This window comes from Lonchura striata, chromosome 15 (assembly GCF_046129695.1).
Source record: "Lonchura striata isolate bLonStr1 chromosome 15, bLonStr1.mat, whole genome shotgun sequence".
NCBI lineage: Eukaryota > Metazoa > Chordata > Aves > Passeriformes > Estrildidae > Lonchura > Lonchura striata.
Window position 1 is genome coordinate 3469116 of NC_134617.1, and position 18676 is coordinate 3487791.

Below are 18676 nucleotides of genomic sequence, written 5' to 3' on the forward strand. Positions count from 1 at the left end.
CCGGCACCCCTCGTTCCGCTGGGCCGCCCGTGCGCCCGGCCCAAGATGGCGGCGGCCGCTAAGATGGAGGAGGCGGTGAGGGGTCCCCGCTCCCACCCGCAGCTACGAGCGCCCGCCTGAGGGGTCGGCGCGGCCAGACCGCGGCCAGTCGAGCCCCGGGGGAGGCAGGCGGGCAGCCCCGGCTCCCGGTGCCCGCTGCGGCTGGCGGGAGGCGGGACGCGCCCGCGGGCCCGCCCCGGCGTGATGTCAGCGCGGCCGCCCCGCCCGCCGCCGCAGTGACAGCGGCAGCTCCGCCCGGGCGCAGTCGGGCCCAGCCCAGCCGAGCCGCGCAGCCGGACCGGGAGCGGCGCGGGCGGGCCGGTCATGGCCGACGACTTCGGCTTCTTTTCCTCATCTGAGGGCGCTGGCGCCGAGGAGGACCCGGCCGCCGCCTTTCTGGCCCAGCAGGAGAGCGAGATCGCGGGCATCGAGAACGATGAGGGCTTCGGGCCGACCGACGGCGAGGCGGCCGCCGCCCCGGGCGGGCAGGCGGCCCCGCCGGAACAGGGTGAGCGCGCCCGCGGGCCGCCCGGCTGCGCTCCCGCTGGCTGCGGGCGGGCTCTGACCCTGCGGGGTAACGCGGGGCTGTGCCCCTTCTGCCCCGAGGGCGGGGAAGGGTCCTCCGGGCCGCATCCACGCGGGGCTGGGGTCCCCGGGGGATGCACAGCATCCCTGGTGGGTGATGGGGTCTGTGCTGCCCCTCGTGGGCCGGTGGCGGGGTGATCTTGTGGGCCAGGTTGGCATCCTAGCAAGGGTCGTCTGGGCCTGTGCTTGTGCCCGAAGAGCTTCTCGAACCTCGGGGATGTGGGAATCCTGAGCTGGGATGTGCCAGCCGTGGGGCGGTTTCTCCCCCTTGTACTGGGTTTCCCTGGTTGGATGGGCTCCCGACTCCATGTTTCAGTGCTCCTAGCTATGGCAGTGTAAAAGGCATCCAGGCGGCACTGAGGAGCAATGACAGCCTTGTCACTGTCCCCACAGACAGGAGAGCCCTTTGGGATGCAAAATGGAAGACATTGCCATTGGGAACGTTGTGGTCCCAGGCCCTGCAGGTAGAATGTGCTAATTCTGCTCTCGTCTTCAGTCTGCAGGGGCTTTGGCATCTGCTCTCTGTATGGGGGCACTGTTGCCACAGGGCTCTGACTCCTTTCCTAATGCAGCCCCTCAGTGTCTCCTCATGCTGTCTGTGGAGCAGTGGTTTCATAGCTCTACACACAGGGTCATGGAGGCAAATCTGGGCTTGGAGAGATGTTGACAGCCACAGTGATAAATGCAGTTAGACAGGCTGGAGCTGGGTGTAGTCATGGGGCTGAGCACTTTGGGGACAGTGCTGGCCTGAGCTGCAGTGTGTCTGTGCCTGCAGCTGGCTGGCCAGGAGAAGCCCTGTGGTCACTGGGGAAAGCCCAGGACCTGGAGTGTGACTCCTTCAAAGCCTCTTCTCTCCTGGCAGCAGAAAGCCCCCTGCCTGGGCTGGCTCTGTGACCTGGGTGTGCAGCTTTCTGGGGTTGTGTGGGCAGATGGGTGCCTCATTACCAACTCTGACCTTGCAGCTCATCCCAGGTGTGCTCCCAAGGCCCTCAGCCTGTAGGTATACCCTTCTGTCCTGGTGGAGCACAAGGAGTGTTTCCATGGGCTGTGTACCTGGAGAGTTGCCTTGGCACTTGGCCAGCAGCTTTTGGCTCAGCTGTGTCCTGCAGCCTCTGCAGGTTGAGGTTGGTCAGGTTTTGTTTCTACAGTCAGAGCAGCAGCCTGTGTCAGTCTTGTGCCGGAGCAGTTTCCCTAATCTTCAGATAAGATTAAACACCAGTGAAAACACCATAAAGATGTAAATGCCTGCAGAGGTTTGTGTGGGAGAGTGAGAGGTGCTTGCTGAATCCCAGCAAGGACAGGACACGGGGAGGGTATTGTGCCAAGGGTGTGCTGAGCTGAAAAAGGCACAAACTCCCAGGAGCTAATCTGATGCAGTTTCATGAACACCAGCCTATCTGGGATTACCTGCATCTGCCATAGTTGTGTTTTTTCCTTCTCTCTTCCATTTTCTTGAGCAGGTTTCCAGAATGGAGGAGCCACTGTCAATGGAGATGTCTTTCAGGTGAGAGCTCAGCCTTTTGCTGGCCCAGGGCTGCTAAGGAAGATTGGGTGGGTATGGGGCCAGCAATCTTCTGCTCTGCCCCCAGCATTGACTGGAGTTTGCTATCCAGCTGCAGAACAGCTACGGTGCTCCTGGAAAAGTCTGGGTCTCCTGTGGGAGTCCTGGCTGCTCCATTCTCTTTGAAGAGAAGATGTGTCCCACCTGCCATGACCTGCCCCACATCTGTTTGCAGGTGGCTTGTGCCATGAAGGAATGCCTGGGCCCTAAGAGCAGGTGACAAATCATCCATTCCCCAAGAAGTCCCCTCTATCCAGTCTGGCTAGCTTCTGGAGGCCTCTGGGGCAGGCAGGAGCATCTCTTGACAGAGGCCAGAGACAGGATAGGGCTGCCATGGGGCTTGGATTGCCCATGAAAACCACTTGCCCCCATGGCCAGGGGCTTTTTGGGGGACCCACCTGGGTCTCAGATCCCTTTGAGAGCCTGAAGCCTAGCTCTGCTGTCAGCAGTGCCAGCATCTCACAAGCTCTTTACCCCACTTGCCCAGCAGTGGGGCATATGCACTGCCCATGCCTGTTTTACAGGATGATAATCGCATCAGGAATGGGACAGACTTAATTAGATTGAGGATCTTGGAAGAAAGCTGTAATCCCATTGCTGAGCTTGGTGTCAGACTGGGCATCTGGCCAGTGGAAGGTGTTAGGGGAGGTGCTGGGCCTGGCGGGGCCTTCAGCTCAGACGTGAGGGAAGCAGCTCGGTCCCGGAGCTGCCTGGGCCCCAGTGAGGGCCAGGGAGTCCCTGGGGAGCAGTTCCAAGGCCAGTGTCTGCCCTGTGCAGTGGGGCTGCCTGGAGGATACAACAGCTGCGGTGGCAGTGAGCAGCAGGTCGAGGAGGGAAACGCTGGCAAGGCTTTAGGTGACAGGGCCTGAGGCTGGGAGAGTAGCTTGAGCAGCACTTAGGGAACACTGTCCCACATGTGTCAAGCTGTCACCCTTCCTACCTCCTATCCTGGCTTGTCAGTGCTGGGAGTGTGGAGGCCTGAGTGCTGCCAGCCCTGGGAGGTGGCTGGGCTGGGCTCTTGGAAGCACTGGTGCTGATGGTGAGGTGCTCGTGTGCCACAGGAGTCCAACGGCCCCACGGATGCCTACGCAGCCATAGCCAAGGCCGACCGGCTGACCCAGGAACCCGAGAGCATCCGCAAGTGGAGGGAGGAGCAGAAGAAGCGCCTGGAGGAGCTGGGTGAGACCCAAGGCTATGTGTAGCCCCCTGTTCTTGTGACATGGCAGTCAGGGGTCCCTCACTTCTTGGTGACCCTGCTGTATCCCAGAGAGATGTCTTGTGCCCCTGCCAAAGATCTGCTGTCCTTGGGGCAGTGGTGCTTTTTGGCCAGTATTGGTGGGGACTGGGGACAGGTGTGAGGGGCTGCAGCTGTCCTGCCTGCAGAGGGGCTGCTCAGCACACCCAGCAGGTGCCAGTGTGGCTGATGGGCTCTGTCTCCCTCGGGCCTTAGATGCAGCATCGAAGGTGACTGAGCAGGAATGGCGTGAGAAGGCCAAGAAGGACCTGGAGGAGTGGAACCTGCGTCAGAATGAGCAGATGGAGAAGAACCGAGCAAACAACAGGTATGTTGGGGTCAGCATGGCCAAAAGGACTGTCTGTCTTCCTGGGATGTTTGAGAGCCTCTTTCCCCACAGAGGGATCCAGCCCTGCAGGGACAGAACCTTGCCAAGCAAGGGGAGAGATCCCAGGTCTTGGAGTGGCACTGGTGGCTGTGCAGAGTCACTCTGGCTGGAACCACACTGGGATCACCCTGGGATCTTGGTGCCTCCTGCGCTGCAGGGGGCTTGCAGGGGGGCAGGGTTGGGCTACAGGTTCTCCTGGTGTGCTGAAGTGTGCGGGTCACTCTTTGGGAGGACTAACCCCCTCTGTTCTCTCTTTCTAACCCTCTGCCTGCCTGTCGCTCCGCTCCACTCTCTCTCTCTCTGTGCCCGGGGCTAGGATCGCTGACAAAGCCTTTTACCAGCAGCCGGACGCCGATGTCATTGGCTACGTGTATGTGCCTCTTACAGACCATATCCTGCCCCACGAGCTCTGGGGGTCCTGCCTCCAGCACTGCCTACCCTGCCAAGGGAAGGGGGGATGCTGGGAGGTACTGGGCTGGTGAGGTACCAGAGGGAGGATGATGCAGCTGAGTGTATCCAAATGGTGGAGTTTTAGGAGATGAGTGGAGCTCCTAGAAATGCCTCTGTTGGGACCTGGTTGAAGATGCAAGGCCATGGGCTTTTATGCCTCTTTGGGGATGGCTCTGCGGGGATGAATTATTAGGAGCAGGCAGATACTCCTGCACCTCTGGATGAGTGATATTTTGGGTGAGTACAGCCAAAGGCAGACTTGAGCATTGTGTGTCTCTTGGTCCCAGAGGACACTGAGCTCATCAGCTGGAGTAAAGGGACAGGAAGCAGGGACACAGGGGTTTTTAAGACAGAAGGGTCTCCTTGGAAAGGGATCTGCCAGTGACAACCCTCAATATCTTTGCAGGGCCTCGGAGGAAGCATTTCTGAAGGAGTCCAAGGAGGAGACCCCAGGCTCTGAGTGGGAGAAGGTGGCCCAGCTGTGTGATTTCAACCCCAAGAGCAGCAAGCAGAGCAAGGATGTGTCGCGGATGCGCTCGGTGCTCATCTCTCTCAAACAGACGCCCCTGTCCCGTTAGCTGTGCCTGGCACAGCCGGGAGCACAGCGGGCATGGCTGGGCTCACTGTGCCAGGTGGCTTCAGGGGCCGGCCTGGGAAAGGCCTCCCACTGCCTGCTCCCTGATCTGCGCCTCGGCTGTGCTCGAGTCACTGGTTGTATAACTCTCCCCATGGTTTTCCTTTGCTTAAAAGGTGCATTGGTCTCTTTTTACACTTATTTATAAATCACTGTGGCATTTCCCTGGGAAGCGGCACTGGGTGGCAGAGCTGAGTTAGTGGGGAAGCCCCAGCCCAGGCTCTTCAGGAGGTTATGTCTGAGAGCCTGGCTAAATGAGCAGGGAGTAGCCCATCCTGTGTTCCCCACTTCACCCCTGTGCTGGGAATAAACCTGCCTGCAGCCGTCCTGGTAGCCCCATGTCCAGGCTTCAGTCCTAGCCCTGAGGCAGTGATCCCAATGGGATCCTGGGCTGCTGTCTGCCTTTTCCATGGGATTTAGAACAGAGCTGGAGCAGGATTGGGAGGGTGGAGAAACAGCCGTGCTTGTCTCCACACTGCTGGGTCCTGCAGGGAGCATGGCTGCAGCAATGCATTGCCAGACTGGCAGGGACTGAGCAGTGTGAGTACAGGCACCCACCTTGGGCCTGGACTGCCAGCAGCTGCCTCAAACCCATCAGACCTCTGCCCAGCCTGGCTATGCCCTGAAAAGTGGATGCACCTCCATCCATCCTGCAGTGCTGGCAGCACAGTGATGTGGGCCACTGGGAAGGGACTTTAGGGGGAGTGTGCAGGATGTTTCCTGTCCTTCCCCCATGAACACCAGCAGTTGGGAATGTGGGATGCCAGGCTTTGGGGGACCATTGGCTTTGCTCTGCTCCTTCCCTTGCTACCAGAATGGGAGATGGAGGCTGTGTAGTTGCAGGGAAGGAGGTAGGAAGGTCCAACTGCTCTGGGGCAGGTCAAACCCCCATCTTCCTAATCCAGAATTGGGCAAGAGTTCTGGTGCTGGGGCTTGTACTGGCCCTGAGAACAACCTGCACATCTGCTCTGCAGCTGCTCTGCCCCCTGGATTTGCCCACCTAAGGCAGTGTGGGGAGATGCCTCAGTCCTGCTCCCTGCTCGAACTTCTTCTCCTCTGCTTGGCAGGGATGGCACCAGTCCTAGAACCTGCACAACTCCTGGGTAACAGGAGAGGGACAGCCTTGAGCTGGTGCTCTGGGTCTGGCCTGTTGAGGGCTTGGGAAGGGCTTGCAGCAGCTTTGGGGGACACAGAGCAGAGCCCACAAAACATTCACTTGAGCTTCTCTGCAGAGCCCTGCTCAGCTGGAAATCAAGTGTGAGAGCTCTCCTGCCCTGCAGCTGCGGCTCCAGGGCCAGAATGTCACCAGTCCTGCTGCTGCAGCTGTTGGGGGGTGCTTGGGCATGATCTCACCAGTGGGCTGGGAAGGGAAATGGGTGTGTAGGGAATCATTCGGTGTTGTGTGTTGGGACTGTGCCCCCTGCCCATAGGGCTGATCGTTCCTGCCCAGGCCCCTGAGCTCCAGCATGCGTAGGCAGCTCTGCTGTGCTGCAGGGCACCTGGGGACTCGGCTGCCTCAGCCTTGCATTGCACAGCAGCGGGAAGCAACCCTGGCTACTTGTGGGGGGGCAATGTGCCCCCCCTGTGCTCTGTCCCTGGGTGCCCCAGCTGCCATGTGCTCCATGTCAGGCCGGGGCAGCTCTCGGGGAGCCGTGCCCACAGCTGTTCTACATCCCCTCGGCTTTGGTATCTGTGACTGTCCAAATTACCTGTTACAATAAACCAACATCTCCAATCCTACAGGGCACTGTCGTCTTCCTGCATTTGGGATGCATGCTGTGTTTAGGAGAACCTAGAGCCATGATGCCTTGTGTGGAAAGGATGGGGGCTGGGGGAGAAACATCCTACAGGAAAAAAAAGGAGTGAGGGGAAGGCTGGAGGGTTTGTGTTTGATGGGGCCAAAGCAGTGGTAGCAGGACCTGGGGCTTGGCTCTGTCCCCAAGGAACTGCAAGCTCTGGCTTGTCCAAACACACTGAGCTGCTCCCCCGTCCGCTGGCTGGGCTGGAAGTGCCAGTGAGGCAGCCAAAAGCAGTTTCCTCTGGGAAAGATGTCCAGCACAGGCAGCTGGAGGGAAGACAGGCCCTGGGCTCCCCATGCTGAGGTAGAGCTCACCCTGTTCAGCACTGGTAATGGCTTGTTGCCCACTCTCACAACTCAGAGATCGGCTCTGGTGAGCAAGAGCCTTCCCTGTCTCCTTGCCAAAGCCCACCAACACAATTCCCTGGACAGAACAATCTATGTGCTTGTGTGCAGATAGAGGCTTCACCCCTCAGCCCATCCTTAAAAAGACTCAGGGCACAGGCACCAATTCACAGAACAGCGCCTGGAAACAGCCCAGGCTGCTTGGTGAGGTGTTTCAGCACAGACAGGTGTCTGTGCCCCTTCCCCTGTGGCTGCTGCAGCCACAGTGCAATAAACAGAGATTGTGGCCCCATGTCCTCCCAGCTCTATGGCCCTGGCATGGGAGGGATCACCAAACCCCCTGGTATGATCAAAGCCAACAGTGGGACCATGTTTGTCAGGACACAGGCAGTACAGGTCCTTTGGAGAAGGTGTTGCTGACTCCCCAGCAAGAACACCCAAAGCAGCAGCACATCCCAGAGAACACAGCCAGACCCCATTTCAGAAATGTGAGTTCCCTGGTAGTTTTCACAGGGAGTTTCATGTCTTGTTTCTTCTTACATCATCACAGCTTTATGACAGCCATGCCCACTCCTTTTTCTCCCTGCACTGTTTACTGTTATGGCTTCTCAGTGCTCTGCAATCCAGTATCAGTCAGAATCTTGCTGCAATTCACTTTATTACTCACCAGGTTCAATAGAACAGGTCACACAAACCTCCCAAGTGCCTCCCCCGCTGCCTATGGACTCTGTCCTGCTGGGACCAAGCCATAAGCAGTGGTTCCTTCCCCCTGGGCAGCTCATTTCTCAAATGCTGGTCACTGCCTGATTACAACCACACCTCAGACCACGACCAAGAAGACACAATTCAATCAGCCTGTGACAGCATCAAGCAGGAAGAAGAAGTCTGACAGGGGTGGTGAACCTTAGTGACATGCAGCCTCGGTGCTGCAGGAGGGTGAGCTCTTGGGGAAACAAAAAGAAAAAGCCACAACCTAAATCACATGTTAATCACAGAGTGTATTCACCCCATTTCCAGTGCTCCAGAACTGGCTCTGCCGAGACATCACAACAGTCTCTCAGAAAGCTCCATCCGCAGCCAGGATGCTGGTAGACGCCCGTGGCCGCAGCTTGGCTCTTGTCCCGTCACTGTCGCGATTTGAGAGCCGTGGCCACCATGCCCCCCAGCAGGGCGGCGAAGGTGCAGCCCTGGGCTATGACACGCGCCCGCATCATCAGCTGGGAGCGCCGAGTGTGGCCTCGCTTGAAGCAGATGATTCCGTAGACCAGGACGCTGACGGTGCACAGGCAGCCTGCGGAGAAGGACGCGGGCTGTGAGGCGAGGCGGGAGCGCTGCGGGCCGGCCCCACCGAGCCGCGCCTCCCCGGGACAGCCGGCCCGGGGCTGAGGGACCGGCCCCTCACTCAGCCGCCGTCCCACCACCCCCCACCCCACCCTCACCGAGGGGCACCAGGGGGTTCTCGCGGGTCTTGCGCACGAATTTCTCCGTGAATCCCTCCTCAGGGAACGTGGGCAGCAGGTTGGGCTCCAGCGGCGGGGGCGGCCCGGCCGCCATGGCCAAGGTGACAGCAAGGCCCTTTCCGGCTGCCGTAGCCCCTCCTCCGAAGCAGTGTATGCCGGGAGTTGCAGTCCGCCGCGCGCACTTACCGCGCGGCGCTGCCGCCTCTCGGAACTACAGTTCCCGTGGTGCCGCGGGGCGCAGCCGGCAGCCCCGTGGGCAGCCCGCGCGTGGCCGCCATGCCGAAGGCCAAGGGGAAGACCCGGCGGCACAAATATTCCTACAACCTCAACCGCAAGCGGCTCTACCGCAGCGCCCGCCGCCGCGCCGCGCCCCGCATCGCCTGGTGAGCGCCGGGGACACGGGGGGCGAGCGCGGGCGGGCGGCCGGGAGCCGCTGCACGTGTCGGTGGGGAGGGGGGCGCAGCCGTGATGTCGCTTGTCCCCGCGCAGCTCGCACATTCGCCATGCCTGGGACCCGCACAAGTCGGTGGCGCAGAACCTGGCAGAGATGGGTCTGGCCGAGGATCCCAACAAGGCTGTCCCCATCCCGAGGAAGCTGCTGGTAAGGAAGGGTTTGGCTGGGATCGCTCCTTTGTGGGGGGAGGTATCCTCGCAGCACTGGGCGGGTGGCTCTGGGTAAGTCTCTGGTGGTGCACGCGTTTTTTATCTTGATCTACACGCTTATCTCACCAAGATCCTGGCGTGGGAACGAGCTACAGCGCTCCTGGGACATAATGGGCTTTAGAACAAATATAAAAAACGTCAATCCTGGGACTTGCCAGAGACAGGTGGGGTTGGGAACGCTGCAGCCAAGTTGCTCCTGATAACAAAGAAGGGCTCTTTGTGCACACCAGTGCCAGCCTGGCCCATCTACGTAAGAGGGCAATGTTTTCAGGTGAAAGGTGGCTCCAAGAAGCTCAAGGAAGAAGTAGGAATGACCTTGTTTGCCATTTGTCTCCATTCACACAGCGTTCCTCAGCTGACAGCCTCACCCACGAGCCAGTTTAATGGCACAACTAAGGCTTTGCTTAAGCCAGCTGGGATTTCCTGCCCCTTGCAGCCATGTAGAAACAGTTTGGAGTTTTGGGAACAATGTGTGGGGACACAGCACTCTTCCAATTGGGCTTTTCTTCATTTGTCTTTTCTCTGCTATAATTCAGGGGATGGAAGTGGACAGCGATGGACAACAGCCAGGAAAGAAGATAGTGCGGAAGCCATACGTGGTGAATGGTCAGTGCTGCACTTGGGGTTCTCCTAAGCCCCTGTGGGCTATTTTGTCATCCTGTGCTGTGCCAGGGGTAGGGAAGGGTGTTATTTCTTATCCAGTCTTGTGGAGGAGCATGTCTTTTCCACAGTGTTTGTCCCTGCAACCTCAGGAAGGCTCTTGTCACTGTGGGACGTGCAGGTGACAAGAGGCCATGGAGGCAGTACCTGGTGTTTCAGTGGTGGGCTGGGCAGCTCTGAGCAGTCACACTCTGCAGCCTGGGCTGAAAGGGTCTGCTCCTCGTATGTGAGCTGGAGAAGAGCTCAGTGCAGCACTGGATGCCTGCAGCCTGAGCAGAGGGCTGTTGTCTGGGCCGTTTTCTTGCACCACCATGCTGGGAAATGTCCATGCATGTGCCAGCAGCCAAGCTATGTGGCTGGAATGACATGGGGGGGAGACTGGGGACCTCTGAGGTGTTGTCGCTTCCTTCCCCTCCCTCATGCTACCTCTGCCCTCTGCCTAGAGATGGAATTGGAGGCCAGCCTCCCTGAGAAGAAGTCAAACACACTCTCACGGGACCTCATTGACTATGTGCGATACATGATCCAGAACCACGGGGAGAACTACAAGGTACATTCCAGAGCAAGGAGCACCTGGAGTGATTCACTCCTGGATCTTCCATCAGCAACATGAGAACTGCTGATCCTCTCTGTCCTGGATCCTGTTGTGCAGTCAGCTGATTCTTAAGGGAAAAGATGCTTTGAACTGTGGCCAGCACCCTGTCTGAGTCAGGCAGTGATCACACTGGTGTGGGTGGGCTGTTTTGGAGTTTGCTTTTGGGGCTGCTCCTCTGATTTACCTTGTCCTTTGTCGCAGGAAATGGCTCGGGATGAGAAGAACTACTACCAGGATACTCCCAAACAGATTAAGAGGAAGATCAATGTGTACAAGAATTTCTATCCCGAGGAGTACAAGAATTTCATTGCATCACTCAAGCCAGAAAAAATGGAAGTGCAGTGACTGCTCTTTTTCCTCAGGTTTACCTGCAAGTGCAGGCTTGACATGAATATTTTCCAAACTGAATAAGTCTCTTGTGATGGAGGAAGAACCCTCACTAGGCAGAGGGGTTTTAACTATCCATGAAAGACTCTTTTGGCACCGGCTCTGACTGTGCTGTTCTGCTCACTTTCTGTGTGGCAGGCAGCGTTTCTTTAGCTTTGCTAAAATAAAATACTCTTTCTAGCTGCTTGTGACTGTCTTTGTGGCTCGTGCTTGGTGCAGTCCTGCTTTGGAGAGCTCCTGGTGCCAGCCTGTGATGTTGGCCTTGGGCACGTGTCCCTGCGCTGACAGGGCTGGATGCGGGCAGTGCTCGGACTTTTGCTGATTGTCCTGCAGGGAGTGTAATTTGGAGCAGGGCCATGTGCTGTGGCCTTCCCCTGTACCTGCAGCTTGGGAGAGCAGGCTCTGGGCTCCCTTCCCTGCTGAGGAACGGGAGGGCAGCACCGAGGTCACCCTTTCATTGATAGAGGAAGGAGCAGCTGTAGGAAAGCTGTCACAGTGAGACTGCCTGCCACCTACTCCTGTTCCATTATGGGCTTGCCAGCTTCCAGGACTGGTTTTCCTGGACCTGTGGGCTCACCCAGCAGCCTGTCTGCAGGAGGACAGGACATGTGGGCAGGACACGACCCCAGCCCCGCCACGGGGCCGTGGGTGCGCTGGGGACGCGTCCCGGCCCCGCCCGTCCGGTGAGCCCCGCCTTCTCCCCGAACTACACCTCCCAGCGTGCCCCGCGTGGAACGGCCCCGTCTCGCGAGACCGCACCTCTATAAGAGCACCCCCGCAGGCGCAAACCCCCCTCAGGCTGAGGTGGCTCGCGGAGGTTCCGCTATGGCCGCTCCGGGCCTGCTCCTGCTGCCCCTCACCGAGCTCCGCTGAGCCCCGCCATGAGCTCAGGGAAGCCCGACGCTCCCGGTAAGGTTCCCCAGGCGCTCCCCGCCGGCCCCGCTCGGGCGCGGCGGCGGGTGCTGAGCGCTGCGCTCTCTCCGCAGCGCTGGAGCCGGGCGGCGGGCCCCGCTCGGGCAGGATGTCGTTGCCCCTCGGCGTTCCGCGCCGCGCCTTCAGCTACGATGATGCCCTGGAGGACACGGCGCCCATGACGCCGCCGCCCGCCGATCTGTGCGCCGGCATGCTCTGGAAGCAGCCGGTCATCCCCGAGCGCAAGTACCAGGAGCTCTCGAAGGTACGGGCCCGGCGTGGCCTGGGGTACCCCGCAGCCCTGGCACCCGTCTCCTGGCATCCCCCTTTTCCCAAGCATTCCCCTCATCCTTACGCTCCTCCTGCCCTGCCCTCGCAGCAGGATCCTCAGGAGGGGCTGGGGACAGAGCCCGGCACTGCTGCCTGGTCTTGCTCTGACCACATGGAGATGTGGCTGGGACAAGCGTGTGCTGAACATCTCCTCCGTGTTTGTGGTTAAAAAAAATACAGCAACCAGGTGTAATTAAACTAGAGCACAAGGCAGATTTCGTTTGGATGTAAATCCTTTATAGTAAAGGTGAGGCACTGGCACAGTTTGCACAGGCAAGCTGTGGCTGCCCTATCCCTAGATGTGTTCAAGGACAGGTTGGTGGGAGCTCTGAACAAGCTGCTCTAGTGGAAAGTGTCCCCCCACCATGGCCGGGGATTGGAACTGCATGATCTTTAAGATCCCTTCCAATCCAAGCCATTCTGGGATTCTATGGTTTGAGTGCAGGACCAGCCCTTTTAAATTTAGAGGCCGTTTTCTTAGTTTGAAATTAAGCTAAATGTTGTTGGATGGAAGAACTTAATTCTGTATCCCTTTGAGCTTAACCTCTACTTAACCTCCTTGGTTTTTAAATCTCTTGTGGGAGACAACCAAAAGTTGTGGTTTGGTACAAAAAGTAGACTCTCCAGTAGGGAACTCCTGTGTTGGGAGGAGGAAATCACTGTTTCATAGGATACTTTGTTTTCTAGCATTTCTTTTGTGTTTCTTTGCTGGGGTCTAGTGGTCAGTGGTCGAACTATGACCACCTGACACACTGAGCAAGAAACATAAGGAATGAGGTGGGAAAACAAGTTGTTCACTCCAGGCTGTGCTCTGTGACTGCCATTCTGTGAACAGCTGGTGCTTGAGCTGCCTGTGGAAGGTGCTCTTGGTGCTTTGCCCAGTTGACCTTGAAATCCAGTTTGCATTTAGGAGAACAGATGTTCTGGTTTCATTCCTGTTGACCTTTTTGTACTTGGACTAGCAGCTTGTTTGCTGTGAGCCTGGTAGGTGTTCAGATGTAAGGTGCTGACCATTCCTGGGCTGCAGTTTGCACAGCGTAGGGATTTCTCCCATGGGACAAAGGCTGGCTGCCAGAGCAGCATGGTCTTGTCCCACTTGTGTAGTTAGAGATGTGTCCTGGCCAGGTGCTGAGATACCTCCCCATCTCAAACTGTCCCTGCTGCTTCCCCACAGGATGAGGAGGGGGATGCCAACATGAAGCCTGTCATAACTCCTTCATCGTCCACAGAAAGTGTGAACAAGGTGCCTGTGGTGAAGGCCAAGGCCACTCACATCATCATGAACTCCCTCATCACAAGTAAGAACTTGCCTCTCACACTCTCATGTGTGGGTTGGGCATTTGTTGATGCCTTGGTGATGTCTCATGGTAATTCCTGGAGAACTCTTTGTTCAGACTGGCTCTGCTCTGGTGCTGTGTGGGTTTGTTTTCTTCAGAGGACATTTCTAGAAGGAAGCAAGGAGCTGGTGGAACATGTGGTGCTTCTGTGTTTCCAGGGGTAGGAGTGCAGAGTTTGTTGTTGCTGACAGGACACTGCAGTCCATGTTGCTGGAGTGCAGAGGCTGCTGCTGCTTTGTTTGATTATTAACTTGCTATTTCTGAATGACAAGCAGAGCTCTACCATTAACCCAAGTAGTGAGGGGAGCTGACGCACTGTGCTAATGGAGCACTTGCTGGCATTGATGTTGTTAATAGCAGCAGCTGCCTTGCCAATTGCAACACTTCTAACTACAAATCATGTTCCTTTAAAATAAAATTGGGTCAGTTATGTTTGCAGAGATGATGTGTGCCCTTTTGCAATCAGAGGAATTATTTCTGTGTTAATCTGTCCATGCTGCCTCTTCTTTCAGCAGCTACAAAATAACCTTAAGATGGGAAGTGTTATCTGTTTTAAAGAAGACAATGGGCTTTTCCACTAACCTTTTTGTGCTCTGATTCCTTTTGACTTTTCTCCTCGTTCCACTCAGGAATGAACATCTTAATGCTGGGGTTTGGAGGAGGTGATGGTGTTTTTCAGAACTGAAGTTGATATGAGCGTATTAGATGCTGGCTCTGTGTCTGGCTGAAATAGCTTATTTCACCTGATCTAAAACCACTGGGAGTCTTTAAAACATGACCTGCAAGGCTCCCTTGAATGCAATGGGCCACTTAAAAGTGTCCAATTTATTGGGTTCTCCTAGATTAATGAAGTTGTGAGTAGTAATGATGCACTGTCTGGGGTGAGATGGGATTAATTACAGGTGTTGTATTTGTGATATGTCTGGTGATTTGGGATAAATCACTGCTCATCTGACTTAGTCCAGTGTCTCAGGGTGATTGTCAAGTCAGAATATCTCACCAGCTTCATATTTCTGCCTCAGCTTGTTACAATGTGTAAATGATGAAAAAAGGGTCTGCATTCAGTTGCTAGAACTGCTTGTGGTGGCATTTCTGTGTGAATTTGTGCTCTTGTGTGTTCCAGAGCAGACTCAGGAGAGCATCCAGCGCTTTGAGCAGCAGGCAGGGCTGAGGGAAGCTGGCTACACACCCCACAAAGGCCTCACCACTGAGGAGACCAAATACCACCGGGTGGCTGAGGCAGTCCACGTAAGGCTTGTTTTCCATTGGATTTCTTTGTGTAGGACGTGTCTGGTTTAACATTCACCTGGTGATGTAACTTTTGGAGTCTGTTGCCAAAACTTTCCTTAAGCTGCTTCCTCTGAAGGCTTTTAGCTCATTGTGTAGTAAAGTTTACCCAATTGTATTTTAAAGTTAACATTAACCTTTGTAGTTTTTAAACAGTTTTTTTTTTCCTCAAATATATTGCATTTCACTGTCATATCCAACTATGACAGTTGTCTTTCCAAGTGGGGGCAACTCTACACAATCTTAATTTCTTGCTGTACTTTTGAATGGTACCCTGCAGTTGAATTCTGCAACTCCAAAGAGAACTTGTGAGCTGTGCATTTCCATTGTGGAAGTTACCAGATGTGTCTTACTGAAAACAAAAGTTTTGAATGAAGATGTTACTGTGGGCTGCTGAGCTCTTAAAAAAATTTTGTGGTTGGAGTTTAATAGTCAACCCTTCCAGTGTCCTCCCACAAGGCCAAAGTTTCAGCAACTGTGTCCATGAATTGCATTAGTGTGGCTTGAATAGCTACAGGAAACATTACAAGGTACCCTGTGTACTTGTGTTTGAACTGTAACTGCCCTTCAAATGACTTCTTTAAAGTTCAGTTTGTACTGTCCAGCTTGTCCATGGTTTGCATATACACAGTTCCTGTTTATTTTGTGCCCAGGTTCATTTCTGTTCCAGAGCAGTGTTTCTATCCTGATGTGCACTAATTGCTTCACAGGGTCTGGTATTCCTGGTCTTGTGCTTTCTGTGAGAACTGGTCTCACCCTCTTTAGAGAACTGGTGGGACTGAAAGCTTTGTTGTTCTCATAAGTGCAGGAGACAAATGAGTGCTGTGGCATTTAGGCCAGGTAGCTGAAGTGAGCTCTGCTGCATCCACAACCCCCCTGTGAGTGATGCTGTTCCTTTCTGTAGCCTAAAGTGAACATTAAAAATGCTAATATTTGATGTGGAGAGAAACTTAAGGGGGTATATGCAGGTATTGTAATACTGGATACAGCTTTAAGTATAGGGACACTTTATCACCTGTGATAGAAACAATTGTCTGGTTTTGGTGAAAAACCTGGGTGTTGTTCCTTATGTCCAGTATTTAAGCTGTTTTGCTTCCGTTTCTCTTGCCTCTCCTGGCAGAACCTAAAACTGCAGAATGGAGAGACAGCAAAAGATGACAAACAGAATTCTTCTGCTCAGTCCACTCCAAGCAGCACCCCCCACTCCTCCCCCCGGCATAAAAACAGGTACTCTGCCTCCTGTGGTTTCCTACAGACTGCTGGGGTGGGAGCTGCTACAAATAACCTTCTTATCCTTTGAGGGACTGCACAGGGTGAAATTTAGAGCCTGATGAGGATTTGTGTTGGGTAGATCTAAATGTTGGAAGCCTGTGGAACTTGAGCATGCATAGCTTATCCTGGGTGGTAACAAACCTATTAAGATTTCTTAAATTGCCCCTTTTGACTACATGAAATACTTCAAGTTCCTGGGGTCACTTGAAGTATTTATTCTCATGTTTTAAACATCTCAGTTTTTTTTTTTTCTTTAGGGGCTGGTTTATCCAGGGATCCTCTACTTCTATCACTGGCTCAGACTTTGCTATGGAAGGTGGTGGGGAAAGATGGAGCTTTTTTGGACCCAGAGCTGTTCAGAAATCGGCCAGTGATGCAGGTATGTCCTTGAAAATCTGCCTTGCCAAGAGCAAGGGGGGAACTGTCACACAACAGACTTGCTGGCTCTTTCTGGTGTCTTATCCTGCTTGCCTTGTTACTCTCCAGGACCACCTTGGGAATGTGTGTTAGTCATATAGTTTCTGTGCCTAAATATAGAGCAGTTGGGTAAAACCTGTGCCAAGGATCTGGAAGTAGAAATAACTTGCAGTGAGCTGCAGTGGGAGGGGCAGGGTGTGAAGGGGACAGCTTTTTACTCTCTCTGATACGTGATGCAACCAGGACTGGAAGTGCCAACCCCTGATGTAGAATAGGCTTCAGATGATATGAAGCTGCTGGAATTTGCATAGGCTGTCTGTGGTGCTGAGTGTCAGTGACACTGCTCACTCCTGGCAGCAGTAGCAAAAGCATTTGACTAGTTTTGCTAGTTCTTACTGTGAATTTTTTTTTTTCATCAGGAGGATTTACTGTTCAGTCCTACAAGGGTGCCCACAAGCCATCCCCAATGGAGCTGATGCGTGCTCAGGCTACAAGGATGACAGAGGATTCAGTCACCTTCAAGCCACCCAAAATGGACATTCCAGGCATAGATGGGAGAAAACAATCTCCACGTTCCCACAATATCAAACCTCGGGATCTGAATGTACTCACTCCCACTGGGTTCTAGAGGAAAGCTTCCAGTGTCTTTAGCAGGCTACAGGATGTCTTAGGCTCTGCTTCCCTGTTCTGTGTGCTGCAGTAAAGTAGGAAACTCCCCCTTTCCAGCTCTTCAGCTCAGAAAAAGAAACAGTCATGATAGTCCTGCTAAAGCCAGTCTTGGAAAAACTCCTGCACCAGTCTTATACCAATGTAAACCATCCTGTCTACTGCACTGCACTGGTTTGGGCTGCCAGGCTGCTCTGGATGTGCCTCCGACTACACCACACCACAGTGAAACCCTGAGCCATGTTTATTTTGGACAGGATTCCATGTGGTGTGTGAGCACCTCACCTGTATGCCTGGAATCTGATTGTCTTGTCCTGCTCAGTGCTGAAGGACCCACAGGAAGACTGGTTCTGTCAAGAGATCAACCAGAAAATGATGTGAACAAGCAAGGACTGAAAACTGGACCATTAACTGCCAGAAGGAAGATGGGGTGTGTGGTAGATCAGTATAAATGTGGCACTCTCTCACTGTCCAGTGTGACCATGTTTTTTGTTCTTGGAATGTTTTTAAAGGGGAAAGGGACCATTCTAAGATGTTGTCATTGGAAAAGCAGGGAGCAGAATCTAATGGAACGTGGAAGCAAGGAGGAAGAATTTCTTTTCTTCCAACTCTTCATGTTCCTCTGAGAAGGTGGAAGTAATCAAGCTGTAATTCTCCTCTTTGTTCTGCAAAACAGCACTGTCCTGTGTTCTAGACAGCAGATTTGCACGTTTTGTTCTGATTTGTTGTAGCACTCTGGATGCTGCTTGGTTTGTTTTTGTTGGTTTGTTTTTTTTATTTTCCCTAGAATTGCGTAGAATGTATTAGACACTGGAAACACTTCTCATACAGGGTATTTTGTTTTATCAGCATTAAGTGTGTCTTGCAGAGCTGAGGGAGGACTGGGTGCAGACCAAGGCTGAACGTTTCTCCCTGCTAAGGTACAGCTGGATGTCATCCTTGACTGAGTTTGAACCAGTTCCTAGGAACAGCTAACACCGACTCTCAGGAAAAGTGGAAGGATCTCCTGCCTACCATGTAATCCCTTAAGCATGATAGGCAGCATTGCTCTGTAATCCTCACCTGTGCTGTGGCAAATGGGTCTCCTCAGGTCTGCTCTTGATCTCACAATTGTGTTGCAGAGTCCTCAGCCAGCAGCAGCCTTGCATCTGGAAGTGGAAGCTTCTCTGTTGCCAGGACATTGTACAGAGGCTACTTAACAGGTGGTAATTGTTGAGCTCTAGGGTTTCTGACTTCTTAAACCACTCTCCCTGGAGGGTGAGACAGGGTTGGTTCCCTTGGCTGGCTGCTGGCCCCTCTGAAGCAGCTCATTTTGTAGCACTGCTTTCTTTCAACCTTCAGCAGCACTGCCAGTGAAAGTCCCTCACCCAAACCAGCAGTTCTGTCACCACTCATTTGCACCTTGGCAATCAGGCTCTCATTTGACATTAATTTATTTGTTGACTCTATTCATGTCTCCTAATATGTATGTTTGTTTTGTTTGTTATAGGACAATAAAATCCTTGTGGAATGGAGGTCCACAGTGTGTGTTGCTGATGGCAGAGCATCTGTGGGAGAAATTTGGGGTTGTCCAGTTTGAGGTCAAGGCTCTGGTGGATAAGGCTCTGGCAGCACCTCACTAGGGTGAAATATTTGCCCACAAACTCCCATTTCACA

General features: G+C 54.3%; 4 protein-coding genes across 5 annotated transcripts; 3 read left to right on the forward strand and 1 right to left on the reverse strand.

Moving 5' to 3' along the window:
- The first annotated feature begins 274 nt into the window (after positions 1 to 274).
- CLTB (clathrin light chain B) lies at positions 275 to 6631 on the forward strand. Of its 2 annotated transcripts, XM_021530704.2 has the most exons (6): positions 275 to 547; positions 2085 to 2128; positions 3247 to 3364; positions 3636 to 3747; positions 4124 to 4177; positions 4664 to 6631. In XM_021530704.2, the coding sequence occupies exons 1-6, from the start codon at positions 364 to 366 to the stop codon at positions 4833 to 4835; spliced, it is 684 nt and encodes a 227-aa protein (XP_021386379.1). In that variant the 5' UTR covers positions 275 to 363; the 3' UTR covers positions 4836 to 6631. The 2 variants fall into 2 exon arrangements, with proteins under 2 accessions (XP_021386379.1, XP_021386380.1); XM_021530705.2 differs by lacking the exon at positions 4124 to 4177.
- A 1044-nt stretch (positions 6632 to 7675) lies between these two features.
- On the reverse strand, positions 7676 to 8632 carry HIGD2A (HIG1 hypoxia inducible domain family member 2A). Its single transcript, XM_021530708.3, has 2 exons — positions 8474 to 8632; positions 7676 to 8325 (listed from the first exon to the last, which is right to left on the reverse strand). The coding sequence occupies exons 1-2, from the start codon at positions 8586 to 8588 to the stop codon at positions 8159 to 8161; spliced, it is 282 nt and encodes a 93-aa protein (XP_021386383.1). The 5' UTR covers positions 8589 to 8632; the 3' UTR covers positions 7676 to 8158.
- Positions 8633 to 8729: 97 nt separating this feature from the next.
- NOP16 (NOP16 nucleolar protein) lies at positions 8730 to 10983 on the forward strand. Its single transcript, XM_021530707.3, has 5 exons — positions 8730 to 8877; positions 8984 to 9095; positions 9694 to 9763; positions 10261 to 10367; positions 10614 to 10983. The coding sequence occupies exons 1-5, from the start codon at positions 8771 to 8773 to the stop codon at positions 10755 to 10757; spliced, it is 540 nt and encodes a 179-aa protein (XP_021386382.1). The 5' UTR covers positions 8730 to 8770; the 3' UTR covers positions 10758 to 10983.
- Positions 10984 to 11602: 619 nt separating this feature from the next.
- On the forward strand, positions 11603 to 18534 carry KIAA1191 (KIAA1191 ortholog). The gene is made up of 7 exons (XM_021530706.3): positions 11603 to 11708; positions 11786 to 11976; positions 13216 to 13339; positions 14502 to 14626; positions 15786 to 15892; positions 16195 to 16316; positions 16774 to 18534. The coding sequence occupies exons 1-7, from the start codon at positions 11681 to 11683 to the stop codon at positions 16980 to 16982; spliced, it is 906 nt and encodes a 301-aa protein (XP_021386381.2). The 5' UTR covers positions 11603 to 11680; the 3' UTR covers positions 16983 to 18534.
- The last annotated feature ends 142 nt before the right edge of the window (positions 18535 to 18676 follow it).